The sequence below is a fragment of the Psittacula echo genome (assembly GCF_963264785.1).
Source record: "Psittacula echo genome assembly, chromosome: 5".
NCBI classification, from domain to species: domain Eukaryota; kingdom Metazoa; phylum Chordata; class Aves; order Psittaciformes; family Psittacidae; genus Psittacula; species Psittacula echo.
The window spans coordinates 19202438-19220913 of record NC_137739.1 but is presented as its reverse complement, the minus strand read 5'-3'; the positions used below and the strand labels follow the sequence as shown (position 1 = coordinate 19220913).

The 18476-nt window shown below is 45.6% G+C and overlaps 1 protein-coding gene across 12 annotated transcripts in view; it reads right to left on the bottom strand.

Moving 5' to 3' along the window:
- The window catches only part of ROGDI (rogdi atypical leucine zipper), a 40837-nt gene that overhangs the window by 17764 nt on the left and 4597 nt on the right, over nt 1–18476 (bottom strand). For 2 of the 12 annotated variants that reach the window (XM_080617625.1, XM_080617629.1), the window contains exons 1-13: nt 17960–18012; nt 16218–16287; nt 15529–15600; nt 13840–13922; nt 12453–12507; nt 11863–11943; nt 9448–9543; nt 7514–7612; nt 6907–7020; nt 6143–6192; nt 5478–5604; nt 2464–4918; nt 1111–1228 (exon numbers count right to left, since the gene is read on the bottom strand). In XM_080617625.1, coding sequence (XP_080473751.1) covers nt 4877–4918; nt 5478–5604; nt 6143–6192; nt 6907–7020; nt 7514–7612; nt 9448–9543; nt 11863–11943; nt 12453–12507; nt 13840–13922; nt 15529–15600; nt 16218–16287; nt 17960–18009 — 939 coding nt within the window. In that variant the 5' untranslated portion in view covers nt 18010–18012 and the 3' untranslated portion in view covers nt 1111–1228; nt 2464–4876. Of the gene's footprint in view, nt 1–1110; nt 1229–2183; nt 4919–5477; nt 5605–6142; nt 6193–6906; nt 7021–7513; nt 7613–9447; nt 9544–11862; nt 11944–12452; nt 12508–13839; nt 13923–15528; nt 15601–16217; nt 16288–17959; nt 18151–18476 lie in introns of those variants that run through there. The other 10 variants (XM_080617628.1, XM_080617636.1, XM_080617631.1 and 7 more) reach the window with 9 other exon arrangements.

The following is an 18476-nucleotide window of genomic DNA, read 5'->3' as shown; positions in this document are numbered from 1 at the left end:
GTGCCAAGGGCTGCTCAGCCACTTCCATCCTCCTCTACATGAATGAATGCGTACCCCTTACATGGTACCTGCAAAGCCATCCTAGGCTAATACACCCACTTGAGCCAGGCCACTCCACAATCCCTGTAAGATACAGTACTTGAGGGCAGACTTTTCAGCTACAAGCCACAAATCCTTTGCTACTGCAGCCAAAATGGAGAAAAGGAGTTCCCCCATGCAGCCAGTAGTCAGGGGAACTGTCAGGGAATGAGGGCAAGGAGAAAGATTGCTTTCCCTCCAGCTAGAAGCTGGAATCCTTTTCCAAGCTCACAGTTGCTGATCAGCAAAAACATGCTGTGCAGCATCCTCACACTAAGATCCCTTCTGGGATGACTATGAAAGAATGACCATGAAAGATTGACTATGAAAGAATGACTATGACTAGGAAAGAATCATAGGCCCAGCTATGATTCTTTCAGGGGTTTGGGCTCTGGCCCTTCCATTACAGGCTTAATTTCCAGCAGGACTGATAGTGAAGCACAGCTGGCTGAACACCAAATCACAGAATCAAACAAGTTGAGGTTGGAAAAGACCTTTAAGGTAGAGTCCAACTACTGCCCCAGCACTGCCAAGGCTACCACTAAACCATGTCACTAAGGGCCTCATCTACAGGGTTTGTGAACACTTCCAGGAATGGTGACTTCACCACTGCCCTGGGCAGCCTGTTCCAATGCTTGAGCACCCTCTGGGAAACAAATTGTTCCTAATATACAGTCTAAACCTTGCACAGCACAGCTTGAGGTCATTTCCTAAAAGGGGCACAAGGCTCTGAAGATGCCTCAAAGCACAGCCACAGCATCTGGGAACCCTTTTAGTCCCTGTAGAGACATTTGGAGCATATCACCAGTGAGCCAGCTTCCTTTATGTGCTCCATCAACTTTAGAAACAATTTACCTCCCTCTTCCCAGGGGACACAAAAGCATATGAAGATGAAACTGCTCTGTGCAAAGGAGCAGTGGCTCCCTCCTCCCTATAGCCTTTGTAGAAGATGCTTGCAGCACCAAAGAGAAAGTTGTTTCTTCATCCTGAATATTAGCAATGCCTCCAATCTGAAAAGCATCACCCCCTTACCTAGCATCCTTCAGTCCCAGATAGAGCCAGGTTTTCAATTGGTACAGTCCTTCTGTTTTAGGATGATCCTCTGTGTCCCCATAGATGATCCCATGACGGGGCAGGTCACCCTTTTTTGCTGAGACACATATGAGAACAAGAACAATCTGATTCTGTCCAGAGAACACCAATTCCAGAAGGCAATAGCCTGAAAGGCAGCAAAGCACCTACTTGTGAATAGGAGTGGTAGGTGCATACCTTTCCAATGTTCCTATCATAGCTGGAAGGCAGAATTAGGCCAGGCATGGCAGATGCAATGCCAAACAAGTCCTGGCAGTGCCAATACTTGAGCAGACTGGCATCAGCACACACAAATACCTGCAGTTTCAACTCCAGGTCCAGGAAAAAATTATTATATCTTTACAGACATTTAGCCTTAGCTGAGCTCAGCAGGTAGACTTTCTTGTCTGCTCACTGCTGAGATGCTGGTGTGGGATAGTGCTCGCTCTCTGTGACTACTCTGTTGACAATGCAGAAGGAGCTGCTCAGATTGAGATAAGAGGCAGTCATAAAATAAACTTTCTTTATTACCCTCTTACTACTCTACTGCTGTCATTAGCCTGCTGCAGTGCTGTTGCTGAAAGACGCCCAGCAAGTGTCTCCTCCATCTTAGTTCAGGCAACTAATTCCTTCTTGAAAGGCATATAGAAGCTGAGCAGCTGAGGCCCATGGATCAGTGTCTTCTGCAGTTCCAGAACCAGCATCATCCAGACAGCAGTAACTCAACTGCTAAACCCATCAAAAGCAGATAGCCAGTGGATCTAAGCAGTAGACCTCTATCCCCTGAAGACCAAGTAGAGATTCCCTGGGAAAAAGAAAGGTGACCCCAGGAAAGGTTTCATTCATGAGAACTATAGCTTCCCCAAAGGAAGCTGCTAAAAAACCAAAAAATAAAAACCCAACCCAGGAAAAGGCAGTCTATTTCATTTGGCTGCAGCTGCACAGCAGTGTGTGCATATGTCCTGGACTCAGCTGTAACAGTTATTTTTCTTCTTCTTAGTAGCTGGTACACTGCTGTGTTTTTGACTTTAGTCTGAGAAGAATGCCAAGCAGTCACCAAAGAGTGTGGCCCACAGCACACATGAGCTGCATTTGCAAAGGGAGGAGTGGAGTAGGCTGTCAGTAGTTATTCCCGTATCGATCTCACTGGGCTGCAAAAGGAGAGCCTTTAGGGCCTTCTGCACTCAGAGGTTTAGTGGGGAAAAAGAGAGAGACTTTAAAGTCTTTTAATTGGTGGACCCTTGTTTTATCTTTCAAATCAAGGGGTATCAGCCCAGGGCATTGGGCCAGCCTCTCCTGCTGAATGCAACTCACCTTGCTGTTGCTCTGTTCTGTAACAGTAACCTCGTCAGCGTCCTGCAGCAACTAACCACTGTCACTCAGCAGTCGTCTAGACACAGCATCAGAGCTGTGCACCAGAGCTGGAATAGGGACAAGTATTCCATTTTGCACACTCCTGCCCTCCAGAGCTGAAGTACAGCTATTTTCATCAGAAGAAAACAACACACACTGGGTTGTGGGCTACATCCCCATCAGCAGGAAGCTGAGTTGGAGAGGATGTGGCAACATAAATTGGACTGCACACACTAGTGTGAATTAAAAAAGGAGCCTCTTCAACACCCCGGCTGGGTTAAAGATGAGCACAGACAGCTCCAGAGAGGTTTATTAACCATAAAAATACTCTCTTACAAGAAGCTGATAATGGTGAGCAATTCCACACATGCACGAGCACTTTCTAAGTGGAGAATGGTCTGGAACAGAGCAAAGATTGGTAAATAAATACTCAGGGCCATGACCACAGCTAGTCATAAGGCTAACTGACTGGAATCAGTAATGAGTCTGCTATTGCATCAGCCCATCCAGGCCTCTCTACCTTACTTACATCTTTCATTAGTCATTAACAGACATGTTCACCAGTCACAGCCTGATACTCACTTGCAGGCTCTGTTATCACCTGCAACCTGTAATATTAGCATGCAGTAGACCAAGCACAGCACCAAGTGTCCTCAGGGAAGGAGGCTGCATCAGTACGAAGGCTGGCACTAACGTACTTGAGATCCCTGCAATCTCACAAAGGGATGGAAAGGAACATCACGCACAAGGTAGGTTACATATGCCCAGAGCAGAAGTCTATGAACAAAAAAATAAAAACAAAAACAAAAAAACAAACCATAAAAAACCACAAAACCTCAAAGCAACATACCTATCCTTAGTCTCCATCCTTGGAGCTATTCAAAATATACATATATATGTATATACATATAATATGGTCCTGGGAGACCAGCTTTGGGTGACCCTGATTAAGCAGGGGAATTGGAACAGGTAGACTGCAGACGTTCCCTTCCAAGCTCAAACATTCTGTGTCTCGTCCTTTTGAACACAGTGCTCTGGATAGCACTTGGAAAATACCAGGATCCTGGTGTTTTGAGGAGCTTGGTGAGCCTGCAATCTTCACCTCAGCATGCACATAGGTGCCTTGGTAAGGTACTTCAGTGAGGAAAGCCACCAGAAACACAGGCTAGGCAAACCTAGCTGGAGTCAAGCAGGACACAGGTAATGCCTCCTCATCACTTAATAGACAGCTCCATGAGCAAACACAGCCCAGCCTCAATACCTGCAGCCTCTTCTGAACATAACCATCAAGGGAAGTCTGAAAAGTACTTCAGGCAGTACTCAGGTGTCACTGGACCGAGGCTACACAAACCAGGCCAAGCCTTCAAAGAGCTGCCCACCTCTGCCCTCAGAGACCACTACTCTCCTCCCAGTAAGACAAATAGTAATCTAGCATGCATAACTAAGAACAACCACTCACTCGTAAGAGAGCACATAATCTTTGATACTCTTTCATCCTCAGCACTGACAGCCCACAGGAACATGACAAGTCTGATTACCTTTATTTTACAGTTTCCAAAGCCTAGAGTTACATACTGTAGCATCCATAGGTAGGCAATAAATTGTAGAACTGTAATAGCCACGTGCTACTCACTTTGGGTTTAATAACAGGATGTGAGACTGCACAGCTGTGCTCAAGGTATCAAGGCAACTCCAAAGGCTGGCAGTGAAAACAAGATACTAAACATGGAAAAAAAAAATAATTGGCCAAACTAGGGCTTAGGAAAAAAATATATTATCACATTAATGCCGGGGGGCAGGGGAAGGTAAAAAAAAAAAGAAAAACCAGCAGACTATCCCCAAACGGGAATTAATAGCATGGACAGAACAGGCAGAAGAGGGAGAAGCTCGGGGCTAGTCATAAACACATCTGGACCAGATCACAAGAACATATTTCACTGCAAGGAGCAACATGCCCTACACTTTTCATGTTGTGTTAAATTACTGCCTTCAACCCTTCCCTGGCAGCTCACAGCTCAGCAGTTAGTTACAGCACTGTGTGCAAATACAGCTAGTGAGAGTAGCCCACAGCTCCCCATCCCCTGTAATGGACTAGTGTAATTAATCAGAGGCTTGGAAAGTGTAAGCCACACAATGCACATGAGAACAAAGACAGGAGTAATCACTTGCCAATGACACAGCATTGCTCAGTGACCTGCTTATGCATTAATCCCAAACAAGGCTACTAAAGCTGTGTCTCAGGATATACTGACCCTACCCTAAGGAGAGCAACAGGGTAGGTAGTGAGCACTCTTCAGGCTGACCTGGACTCAGCTGGCATATTTAAAACAAAGACACTGGAAGTGCTGTAAAGGCTTGGAGACTTCACAAAGAACTAATACGGCCTGTAGTTCCAGTAACTGGAGAAAACAGAGATCTGGAAAGGTAGAAGAAAAACAAATAAGTTCCCACATCCTTTAGGCCACAGCAGAAAGAGCATACAATGGACGCATGACAGTTGAGCTTTACAGTCTTACACACCGCAGCACTACACTGCAGAAGGGCAGATGTGCTGCTGTTGTCACTGAATAAGCTTGGAGCACAAAGTTACTTGCTTGAGGTGGCAGCCAGCTCAGCTGCAGAGCTGGTACTGAACATTAGTCTACTGGGATCTAGTTTGCTGAGGTCTCCATGCCTCCTCTCCTGTTCCCTGGCATTTTCTCACAAAATCAGTCTCATGACTGAGAACACAAAAGCATCTACCTGCTCCCACCTAGTCACTAGTTCAGCAAAGACTTCTGTCACACTACTACACTTAGTCCAGCTGGCTGTCTGCTAGCCAGTGCCAGCCAGCTCCCTGGCTCCAAGAACATTGACTCATCACTTGTTTTCAGTTTATATGTAAGTTGTACAGAATAACATCACATCAGAGTTTTAGATCTGAGGTCCTCTCAAACCCAAAGTTTAAAACAAAGCCCTTTTTCTAAGGCCATTACCTTGTCCTTCAGTTGCTGGCAAAGCTGCAGTGAAACTGTGAAGAAGACAAGGGCATCATTTAACCATGGGACAACACATTCCACTTTATGGACATGGCTGACTTCATACCGCTGGTTGCCAAACTCACTGGAGTGGGGAAAAAAAAAAGAGCACAGCTTCACACGCAACAGCACAGAGCATAAAACTCAACTGTTGTTTGTTCTCACAGAGGAGACTATTCTGATTTTAACTACATTTAAAAGAACAACTGGCAAAGTTAGAGAATACAAACTCTCAGTCTACCTCTGACCAGACTTAGGAGTTAAGCGTTAAGAGCGTTAAGTTAGAAACTTTATCACTTTTCAGAGAAGCACAAAAGCCAGAAACACAAACAGCAATGCCAATAATGTTCATTTGGGTCAACTCTCATCTCTAGACAAACTCATGGCACTGTATAGATGGACTGTATCCTGAAAAGTCACATCTTTGGGCAGGCCTTTAAGACCAAGTCATTAAAGAAGCACTGTCATGGGCACCTGCGCATTCATAGGCACAGCTACAGCAAGTGACTGCACAGCTGCTTCATTTAACAGATGCTACTATTAAAACTACATACAGCCATTTGAATCTCATCCTCAGCATACTCCTACACCTGTTACACAGCCCTTGTAGTGACTGTACTTACAATATGGCTCCAGGGTTGTGTAAAATGGACCCTCCAGCAAGCTTGACATTCTAGAAGAGAAGGAAAAGCTTTTAACACTGTAAACAAAATACATAGAAGGACACTTAAGGTTTGCATTTTCAGTAGCCTGACATCCAGAAATGCCTATGCTGTATCTGCCCGAATACTCCATTCATAGGGAATCCATGACATTTGATCCCTTCACGAAAAAGAATCTACACAGTCGCTGAGTCGAACTTAGCTAACAAAAGATGAGAAGATCCAGGAGAAAAACAAAAGAGATTTTTAGGGAAAATATCCTTACAGAGGACTGTATTTCATAGAGCTTAAGAGTTTAATTCTGTTTTCACAACATACCACGCTGACCCAAATGCAACGGGTAAAGCAGAAAAGTATCCACAAAACTGTTCAGAAAACCAAAGATGCTACTTTAACATAAACTGCAGTAATACAATTATGCCTTTCCAAAATTACACAAAATTATAAACTATTTTGTAAGATAAAGCATTACTTGGTAAAAAATAGTTACTGGCTTTCTCCAGAGCACCCACCAGTATTTTCTTCTGGGTTAAGTGTCCATGCCCCAAACTAGATTTAGAGTCTGTATTCTGTCTGCAGCAGATATAAACACAGACTCTTAACAGCAGGTAGAGTAATTTCTGCATCATCTTCTGCATACCACATTGCACCATGTAACAGTGCATCCTCACAGTGGGACATAGGGAAGGGCAAATAAACAAAGCTTAAGAGATAGCAGGTGTCACCTTGGTTGTGCTGGGCTGCAGCATATGAAGCTGGTAGACAGTCAGGCACAGCTTATTCAGGTTAATATAGAAATTCACAAGGATGTCTGGAGGCAGAGCAGGAGTGAACATTTTCTGGTGAGAAAATAAGCAGTTTCTTTGTCAGTTAAAGGACCATTATTTCTAGTGCTGGGAAATCACTACCTTTTTCTAAGCCATACTACAGTTACCCCATAGTGAGCACAACAGGAAAGAAACAAAGACTAGGTAGCTTGCATGCAATGTTTGTTCCTCTTGCTGCACTTGACAGAAATGGTGTATGCATGATGGTGACAGAATAGGATGGAGGTAGCATTCACAAGGGCAAATCATCCCCAGACAAGATGATTTCTATTCTCTGGGAAGAGAATAGAACTTACTCTCTAAGAAATAGAGTCCTCATGCCCAAGTCATCTGTTTTCCTACAGGAAGATTCACAGAAGCAAAAAAATGCAGGGTTTGCACCTACTTCAGCTCTCTTTCTGCCTCAGGAAACACTTGGAAACCCATTTCCACCAGGACACAGCACAATATCCTAACAGTTGCATCCTACCACACTGTATGGAGATCTAGACCACAACACACTTACTGCGAGACCACTGGAGGCAATCTCTGGTAGAGTTAGAGTGGCTGGAGTGGTAAGCCGATTTCGGGCTCTTGAGAGCTGTAACATCACAGCATCCATAAGCTACAAGGTAACATACAGTACACTGCTGAGTGGCAGCCCGTGGACGGCTCTAGATAGCATACTGCAGAATTCTACAACCTTTTGCAAGTGTTACAAAAATCACCACCAGCAATACCCACCTCCAGGAATTCAGGCACTTACTGGGAAGGGGTGGCTCCCACATAAATGCAGTTTAACTGTTACCACTGTCATAAGACACTTGTAAGACAGGCAGGAGCCTTTAATATCAGGGACTGAAGAAAGAACAGCTATTCATCAGAAGAATAGAACATGAGATCAATTGTTGATGCTTCTGTAAGTATCAGTAAACTCTTTATGAGCTCTTCTGAAAAGCATTAAGGAAAAACAACAAGCTGTGTTCTAGTTATCCCCATTCCCACATCACGGATACAACAACTGCTGCATGGGCCCCCCCATTCAAAACCATCTATGAGCTAGGGCACTAGACAAAAGAACCAGCTCATTGTGAGTTTCTGCCAGAAACCACAAAGGCTTATTCAGGCAGACTTCCTTTTCCATACAAAATGTGGGAAGCAACATGTCTCTTATAGAGCTCATAACCGCTAAGATGAAGGCATGTTATATTATGACTAATTTCTCACCCTGCTTTCACCCGAAAGTAAAACAGTTTTATTTCTTAGTTTCTTCCTATTAGCAGCCTTTGCCTTGTGGAGACTAAAAGGTTTAGCTTTCTCACATTTTATATTGTAATGGATTCTAATGAGTAAATTGAAGCTCTGGTAGCTTCAGTAAGCAATACCAAGCAAAGGGCTGGGCTTTATTGCCACTCAGCAGTTGGTCTGTATCAGATCAGATATACTGCTAGCAAGTAGTACTTTCAAATTGTCAGTTGCGAATACTAACAGCAATCTTTTGACAACTACCTTGTGTCTTCACTTGCTGTTAGCACTGACAGGGAAGAGCGTAAGCTCTGTAATAACATAATGCAAAAAAGGTCTAGGGAGATGCTTCCAGATTATCATCGCTGGCAACAAGGCACTGACTGCTCATATTACTATTCACCAGGATGTCCAGTCCTGTTAGTCTATACTAAACTGGCATAGATTCATACCAAATATGAGGTCGCATGGTGTCATGGTTTAAGCCCATGCAGTAACTCAGCACCATGCAGCCACTCACTCACTCTCCCTTTTCCCCATCCCCTCGGACTGATGGGAGGAGAATCGGAAGAATGTAAACCCCACAGGTTGAGATTAAAACAGTCCATTAACTAAAGTATAATAGAAAACTAATAATAATAATAATAAGGGAAATAACATGGGGAGAGGATATGAAACTAAAAAGGGAAGGGAGAAAAAACCCCAACAAACACAACTGCTGCACAATACAATTGCTCACCACCCACTGACCAATACCTAACCCAACCCGAGCAGCAATCTGAACCTTCCAAGTAACTGCCCCCAGTTTATATACTGGGCCTGATGTGCTGTGGTATGGAATACCCCTTTGGCTACTTTGGGTCAGGTGTCCTGTCTCTGCTTCCTCCTGGCCTCCTGTGTCACTCCTCACTGGCAGAGCATGAGACTGAAAAGTCCTTGATCAAGGTAAGCATTACTTAGCAACAACTAAAACACTGGTGTGTTACCAGCATTGTTCTCAGACTGAAATTGAAAACACAGCACTGCACCAGCTACTAGGAAGGAGAAAAATAACTGTTATAGCTGAACCCAGGACACATGGATACTCTGACATATCAGGTACAACTGGGGAATCTATTTCCAGTACAAGACTCAAGACAGTAATTTGCATTAACTGTCTTTAGAACAGCAAATGGAGGGAAGAAACCACACAAGTAGAGAATGCTTCCTCCTCACCTTGAGAACCTCCGAGCCTGTTTTGAACTGGTAGTTTACATCTCTGTTCATAAGCAGGTAAATGGCTTGGTTAACGTGGTTTCTAGCATCCTGGATCTGCAAAGGTACAAACGCAGTCCTTTTAAGGAAACACTCTATGATTCACACTAGGAAGTAGAGGTTTCCCTGATTATCTCATTAGCCCTAAGAAGAAGGTGACTTCTCAAATGTTAAGGCCATTTCTGTCTAAGTACCAGACACTCACTAACACAAATCTGCCACTGATGCCCAGATGCATTATTGGGTTCTTCACTCAAGGACTGGAGATGCATAACAGTCTGATAGCTACAACCTGCATTGTCAATAAAAATATTGCTGCTGCCCTGAAGAAACACTGACATCATGCACTCTCATCCTAGGAGGACTCTGATCATGACTGATCAGATAGGAATTCCCACTGTTGATGGTGAGCAGTCAGGTCTAACAACATGCATAACGATTTTTTTTTCAAGAATTATTGCAGCTAAAACCAACGACAAATTACATCAATAGCAGCAACAGTGAGCAACAAACATGGATTTCTAATATATTTGTAAACTACAATTGTTGAGATTGAGTTACGCTCAGCATCATGCCACTTGTGTGGCACTTGATCAGGCTGAGGACACAGCTGGCTCAAGCCACTGTCAGGCAAGACCACTTGTAGCCAGGAGACAATTATCAAAGCAAGTTTAATAGGTTATCCCACTGCCTTCATGGGAGCAAGGACAAACCAGAGGAAGGAAAAAATGGCCCTGGGAGAAAGCAACCTGTGCTCAGCTCCAGGCAGCAGCAGGAAAATTGAAAAGGGGTAGATGAGAGTGTGCAATAAATGGAAAAGGTAAGCAGGGAAGCCCGTATGAGAGGTGGCTGCTGGAAGATGGATAACACAGCTTGGGATATTTGTAGCGTGATACATCTACACTGCTTCCCAGCACCCCTAGATCCCAGCTGAGCCTTATAGAGGCCTCCCTGCCATAGATCTGTGTACTGGTTCCTTCTCATCTAGAGCTCAGGGATGCTCTTACAAAGCATAAGGCTCTGGAAGCTACAGAGAGAAGAAAGAGATGATAATGTCCACTGCCAGACTGCAAAGATATTCTGCAGGTACTTGGTCTATGGCATCTCCAAACATCGCCTTCAGCCTTTATACCTTTCAGATGCTTCTGAGCAAGCTACATAGTTCCTGTTACTCAACTCAGCAATGACAATCCTGCTATTATAAGGACTTGCTTCATCCTTATTCCCCCTTGATTTTGTTGTTTTCTAATCAAGTTTCTCAAAACTTGTGTGCCTGCACCTGTGTTCCTCAGAAATGTGCCTATACTACAGTTTCTTACCGATGGCTTTACTTTGCACAGAGGAACAAAACTTCAACTGGCACCACTCACTAAGGGAAGAAAACTCACAATACTTCAAGATATTAATTTTTAATTCAGAGGACAAAGATCACCACATAATCACTGTAAATGCTTCTGCATAGAAGCCCTTCAGGCACTAACACTTCACATCTGAACAATATTAGAATACAACACTTGCAAGTAAATAAAGGAAGGTGTTTTCCATGAAAGCTGGTAGAAGCCTATCAACCAGGCAGCAATAGAAACCAGCCATAAAACAGGACATGCTGCTGAGTGTTATCACAGAAACTTCCTTGACTTGTTGTGAGGCATAAAGAAACCCAGTTGTGCTTGGCATTAACATTTCAAGTACACAATTTTCTAGATTTCTACAAAGTTCCCAGGTACAGGTTTCACTCCTCTGCCAATGCAGTTATTGGATACAGAACTCAATACCAAATGCACTGATCACCTAGAAAAATCTGAGCCATAAGAAGCATGTGGAATACATCTTTCTCCAACCTACTCAGCTACAACAAAATAACTGCAGGAAACTACGTCTTCAAGATCAGGTCCTGAAACCAGGTATTTCTCAGCAAAACAGGGGAAAAGAGATTCAGTGTTCTGGACAGCCAAAGCCCTTTGGCTTTGCCACAAGAGCACAGTGTGGTGAGGTTTATTCTCAGCTTAAAGAAATATTTCTGTAAGAGAATGAGAGCAAGCTACTCAAAGTTGCTTTAAGTTGCTTTTTGCCCTGCTAGCCCGGGTTTTACAAGCAGACACAAAACCATTACTTCATAGCCACCCTAGGGATTCCTTTTGAAGCATTATGACTGCTACACAGACAGCTTTCAGCTCGCTTGTGTTTCAGGAACAAGTAGGTCCCACCTCTCTCCCAGCACCATAACTGAATTTAATTGCATCTGTTTCCTCCCTTAGTTTTTACCACTGGAGTTAACGTGGGATGAACATAACCTCTCTCGGAAAGCAAGGGGCTACAGCTACTGCTTGGAGGGCACACATGCTACAGAGGGTAGATATCTAAAGTTAACAGTACCTGCTGCAATTTCCACTGCTTGTCTTCCCGAAATGCAAAGTGCAAGAGCTGATTATTTCTGGGCATTTTCAGACTAACGTCCTTGAATAAAGAAACAAACACATGAAAGCAAGCAATCCCCACATGAAGAACATGGAGACTGCCAGATCCCATCCATTGTGTCTCCCAGACCATCTTGGCAAGCTGTTTTCCACTGTCCTGGCATGGCCAGAACCTCAGTCCTCCTACAGGAAGGTGTTAATACAAAGGGCAAGTTGAAAGGCATTTAGTGAATCAAGCCCTAGGCAGGTCACACAAACTCATCTCAGAAGGCCCATGAAGAAATTTGATATTAAACAACACAGGCAGTAAAAGCCAGGAATCCCACAGAGTGGGGGTAGGGTGGTGTTAATGCTGGATCTTAACAAATTTCAGCAGCTGCTGAAACACTAAGGATTTAAGGCCCACTAGGGAAGACTGAGAAAGAATACTTATTGATCACTGATAAAGCATAGTAAGGATGGCCTCTACCTTGAGGTCATCCAAGTGTGAAAAGGATGACTCCCGCCCCTTGATGGTGGTTCAAAGCAAGAAGCACTGCAAGTACTCACAGCTTGACATAAGGCATCTCCCTGTAGTGTCAACACTCCTTTCACCTGGTCTGTGCTGAAATGAGAAGAAATACCCGGGCAACACTACTCACAGGAGGCAAGAGACATACTGAAATAACAATCTAACGCCACCCCTGCCTGTCCCATGTAGCTGACCCCCCAGGGCTCAGCTGGGTTATGCAAATGAACCACACACACACTTTCATGTCCTGAGACCTTGGCCTGTGGCCAGCTTCTGTCATGTTCTTTTTGAGCCACCTCACCCTAACTGCCCTGACTAAAACATTATGTTTATTTCTGATCCTAGCCTTATTTCATGTATTATCTATCAAGAATTTGGTTGCTGTTACAAACAGCTCTAGCAGGCACAAACACAAGATACTGAGTTTACCAACTGACACTGGAGTGCTAGGTGGTTCATATGGGAGTTGAAAGTTACACACACACACAAGAAAAAAAAAACCCACAAACCAAAAAACCCCACGCTCCAAACCCTTTAAAAGGTCCTGCAAAGAGGGCTTACATCTATAACAAACAATGGGGGAAGACTGAAGCACCAGGGCCTTCAAGAACTCAGTTTAGCCACACCTTATATTTTAATACACTAGACAGAGACTCTTGATATCAACAGTTTCTAAGATCCATTCTGCAACAGTAACGAATAAATACTAAAATCAACTTTAATATCTAAAGAATGGAACCTTCAAATCCAATACAGAATCACTGCATCATTCTATAAAAATGTTCACCACGCTGTTTCTAAGGACTAAGGTGTACTACTTTGCTTGCAACATCTGCCAGAGTGCAGCTATTCAAACCAAGGCCTATGCTGAAGATCAAAAAATGGACAGCTACTTCAGAAGAACTGCACTTCTATAAGCACCTTCCACACCAGGTCTCAGTTTGCTCTGTGCAAAATATCTTTCTTACTCTTATTTTAGGGAGATTAGGACAAAGGTAAGATTTGTCCACAGTCAGAAACTGAGCCAAGAGCAGAATTCAGGTCTTTTAATTGCAACTCCCTGCACCTAGAATCAGGAAAACACCTCTTGGCAAAACTGCTGACAACAGCACACTGATGCAACCCACCAGTGAGTGATTGGTAACCAATGACTATGTTAGAGGTGTTAGTAGGAAATGGCACAAGTCTGGCTAAGGCAGCTCTGAAACACAGCTACAGACTTACGTTAACCTGCCCGAAGAGTCTGTTTTTCCTTAAGGTAAAATCTTGTATTAAATAAAACCCCTTTACTCTTCGGGTGCTGTAGACCTTTGCATCAGATGCTACAGGAACAGCATCCTGCACCACAGAGGAGAGCCCCCAGCACAAGCACAGCCCCCACCAAGTGGCCTGGCAGATCAGCAGCAACCCACTATGACCACTTACCCAGATGTGCTCAGCAGAAAGTTCTCCTGCTTGACAGCTCCTCCCAAGCCACTGGCAGGCAGGGCAAAGCGTTGAGAAGCCTCCTGCCCGAGAGAGGACACAGTAAGTGCTGGAGTATTCACTGGGGCCCAGCACACCTCAAGCCAGGAACAAAGAGAAAAGAAGAAACGCAGATACCAGCAAGTGGCCAAATGCAGAGTGATCATCTTTGCAAGCCTCCTACAATCCACCTAGCAGAACACACAGATTTTACCTCATCCTCCTGCAGGACATACAAGAAAGCTGGAGAGGAGCTTTTGACAAGGGCCTGAAGGAACAGGACAAGGGGGAATGGCTTTAACCTGACAGAGAGAGAGACTGAGAGGAGATCTTAGGCAGAAGTTCTTCCCTGTGAGGGTGCTGAGGCACTGGCACAGGTTGCCCAGAGAAGCTGTGGCTGCCTCATCCCTGGCAGTGTTCAAGGACAGGTTGGACGGGGCTTGGAGCAACCTGGTCTGGTGGAAGGTGTCCCTGCCCGTGGCAGGGGGTTGGAACTGGATGAGCTTTAAGGTCCCTTCAATCCAAACCAGTCAGGGATTCTATGACAGGTGCAGACCAGGAGAAAGCTCAGCACATGCAGCCCATGGCAAAGGCCTTGTAAATCCCATGTTTCAGCTGTCACTCTGAATAGCCCAGCCCAGCATGCCCTCAGGGCCATGGCAGTGGCCCTTTCCCATCACGCTCCCTGCTCTGGGCTGCACAGCACAAGAACCATTGGTCCCTTACCCACCTGGGAAGGGTGAAAATCAGCCCTCCTTACTGGTTATACTGGCTGGCAGCTGTCCTTTAATCACACTTTAACCTTAAATCTCTAACAAATTCTTCAAAACAGATGCTATATATAGAGATACTGCAGGCTACTGTCACCTGCTACTGAGTCACATCCTGGGTTGGCACTACAGCACTCTGACCTCTCCTGGCACCCACCCCCCTTACCTCCACATTTTTGTCCCCGCTCTGGCATCAACCAGGAACCCCCTCAGAAACCTCAGGGCACAAAGAAGCTGGGTCTGTTGAAAACTAACCTAGCAGGGCAGCAGTGAGCTCTTGTGCACACAATCCCCTTTGGCCAGTTCACCACCCCCCTGCCTGGAAAAAGCTATACCCAGCAGATCAGGCTCAGGTTGGCTGAAAGGTGCTGCAGTCCTGGTTCAGCTGAACACATCACACCTCTGAAAGGGGCAGGTAGCAGCACAGAAGCAGGAATATTGGGTATATCGAGTGAAGGACGGTTATGAAGTGCATGCTACTAATTACCGCACAAGTAGTACCTTGTCACCTTTAGGCTATCATGCTCATTTCCACCATCGCATGACAGAGTTACAGGCAGATCCAGACTCTGTTATAGAAGCCATTCCCATCATGCAAATGCCTGGCAGACAGGTCTGGCTGCCTCCATGTGCCTTTTCAAAGCAGCTCTCAGCAAAGAGGGACAAGAACAGAGCAATCTAGGGGAAACCAGCTTTATGGAGTCCTCAAGATCAGAGGGTAAGCAGACACCTGGGACAGCACTAGACATGCATGATGGACATTTCTGTGCACCCTCTACCAAGGATTTTTTCCTCCAGAAGAAATCTACCACCCTTCCTCACATGGGAGAGCAAACAAATCCACAATACAAAAAAACACATGAAGCAAATTAAACCTTACCTTCAAAATATCCTGCAGCTGTTTCAAAACAACATGGACCTCTTCTTGTAAAAGCCATTTAAATTCTTCTTCCTACATTGTGGAAAGATAGCAGTGGAATCATTAGAAGTCAAACACTGGAAACAGATCTCTCAGTCACACATGAAAATTATTTAAGTTCTAAGTATTCTGCTATGTTCATGTCGTTTAAATCACATGCTAGAAGAAAAATATTTAGTCCTGGTTTGTTAAAGGGCCTTATTCTCCACCCTAACCAAATGAAATGTCCTTATTCTTGTTTTGACATTGTTTCACAAAACAGCCTTCATACAAACAACAGTATTGGGAAATTCACAAGATGTGAATTTCAGGGAAATGTGCAGATCCTGCTGCTTCAAAACCTGGGACATCTATTTAAGCTGCTGGAGTGGGCTGACCCTGGCTGTTGGGCAGCCAGATCTCACTCAGCCTCTCCCACTCCCCCTCCTCAACAGGGTAAGAGGAAGAAATGAGATTAAAAGCTTGTGGTTGACCATCACACAGAAAACAGACTCACCTTGCAGACAAATTAGGTAGTGAAAAACAAAGACAAAACCTAAAACGTTTCTCCTCCCCCACCCTGTAACATTTTACCAGGCAACAGCAGCCTAAAAGTAAACCTAAGCTGAAAAGTGGGTGGCGAGAGAGAAAAGCTGAAGAATTCCCATCACCTGGGCAAATTCAGGAAGAAATAAGTTCGGATCTGGTGGCACCTCCTCCAGCCTCAGCCAGCAGGGAAGCCTGTATAAAGCAGATCCTTAAACCACACAGCTAAGCATTGCTGTTAAACCACAAGGTCCCATGCTGAAAATCATCACAGAAGCAGGTGACAGGAGCAAGCAAGGGACAAAGAAGAGATTGGCACTTGCTGCCTTAAAAATTTTCAATATAGACACTACTAGGAGGGAATGAATTGAGCAGGTTGCACACAGAAATCATGGGGAAGTGTGGTCAACTCAGAAAATTTAAGCCTGTGGTTTCTCTGCTAGACAGTCCCTGCTCACCATGAAAAACACAAAATAACTACTCCCTGATGTGCTGTCACCTTATGCACAAGTTATCTGAATAAAGAGTAGGACAAGGCCAGTTCTGTTTCCACAAATGGTCACCAAAGCAGGTAAACACTACTATAACCTAGGCAGGATTCTCCATTATCCTTCAAACCAGTGTGGCTGCAGGACTACTGACTTTCACCATTTAATCCTGTTTTGGGCTTCTGGGCATCACACCAATATACTGGATTCCTTGCTCTTTTGTTCTCTGTCACACTCTCTCTTCTTCAGGTTCACAAAGGAACAGAACTCACGCAGGTAACACAGACACCTTTGGTGGCTCCGCCACCCTACTGCTGCCATTCACATGTTTCCACTGCACATCATCATTGGTATCTTTCACCCCCCAACTGACTGCACAAGATCTTCCTACCCCAGTATTAATTTTAGACTAAGTCAAGTTCATTCACCATGTCTGCACAATGACATGCCTTGTGTTTTTGGGGAATGCAGTCATATCATTCTAAAACACAGTCACTTTAGAAAACCATGGTTTTCACATGTGGCTTTCTGCCTAGCCCAGGGGCATCTCTCAAATTCCCTCCTTGGAGAGGAAGCTTCCACTGCTTCTTGCAGATTGTGTTCAAGGAGGCATCTGCAATATCAGCAGGTCCAGGTCTTCCCTTACCTTTATCAAGGCAACGAGGCTGCTCTGACATATATTACGGAATCACAGATTCATTTGGGATGGAAAGGATCTTTAAGACCATTTGGTTTCAGCCCCCTGCCACAGGCAGGGACACCTTCCACTTTCCACTAGACCAGGTTGCTCCAAGCCCTGTCCAGCCTAGCCTTGAACACTGCCAGGGATGGAGCATTCACAGCTTCCTTGGGCAGCCTGTTTGAGTGCCTCACCATTCCCACAGTAAAGAATTTCTTCCTTACATCTAACTTAAATCTTCCCTGTTTAAGTTTTAGCCCATTACCCGTTATATTATCCTGCCTATCATTTGCTGGGGCTGGTCCTCCACCAAGCAGAAGGCTGGGCTATGAAAAACACCAAGGTCATGTAACTCAACCAGTGATTGCCGTAGGCAGGGCAACCACCTGCGCCCGGACCCGACCGCGGCCAGCGCAAGGAGCGGCAGCAACCCCTGCGCGTCCGCGGCCTGCGCCAGTGGAGGCCAGCTCAGAGAGGGCCGCCACAGTAGCTGAAGAGGGGGTCTGCGGGGAGGAGTAGGGCTTAGGGCAACACGGCACCGGAGCCCGGAGCTGGCATCAAAGCCTCACCGCAGCGCACACAGCGGTAACAGGGCAGCATTCACAGAGCGCCGCAGCCAACCAGGGGGTTGCGGCTAACCGCCCAGTCCACGAGCAGAGATAGCGGCCAGAACCGCCGCCTCCCAGCCCAGCCGACTCACCAACACCACCCGCTCCACCGCGCTCGCCATCGCCGCCGCCATACCGTCATCCGCCGCCGGCCCCGCCCCCTCGCTGCGCCCTCGGCTTCCGCCATTGGCTACAACCACTGCTTCTCTGCCCGGCAACGCAGCCGAGGCCTCGACTGATTGGGCAGCACCGCGTTCCCTGCGCAACGGAAGCGTGGCGAGGTGACGTTAGGCGCAGGAGGGACAGCGCCGGTGGGTGTGACACTGGTACCGGTAGGAAGGCACCAGCTACCGCTGGGATTGAGATAGGCCACTTTGGGTAAAATTGGAACCCCAAGGCAAGCTGTGTTCCTCCTGTGTTTTCATTGCCTTTGTGGAGCTGTTGGAGCGAGCCTAGAGGAGGCCACAGAGATGCTGCGAGGGCTGGAGCAGCTCTGCTCTGGAGACAGGCTGAGAGAGATGGGCTTGTTCAGCCTGGAGAAGAGAAGGCTCCTTAAGGGGAGACCTTAGAGCAGCTCCAGTGCCTAAAGGGGCTACAAGAAACCTGGAG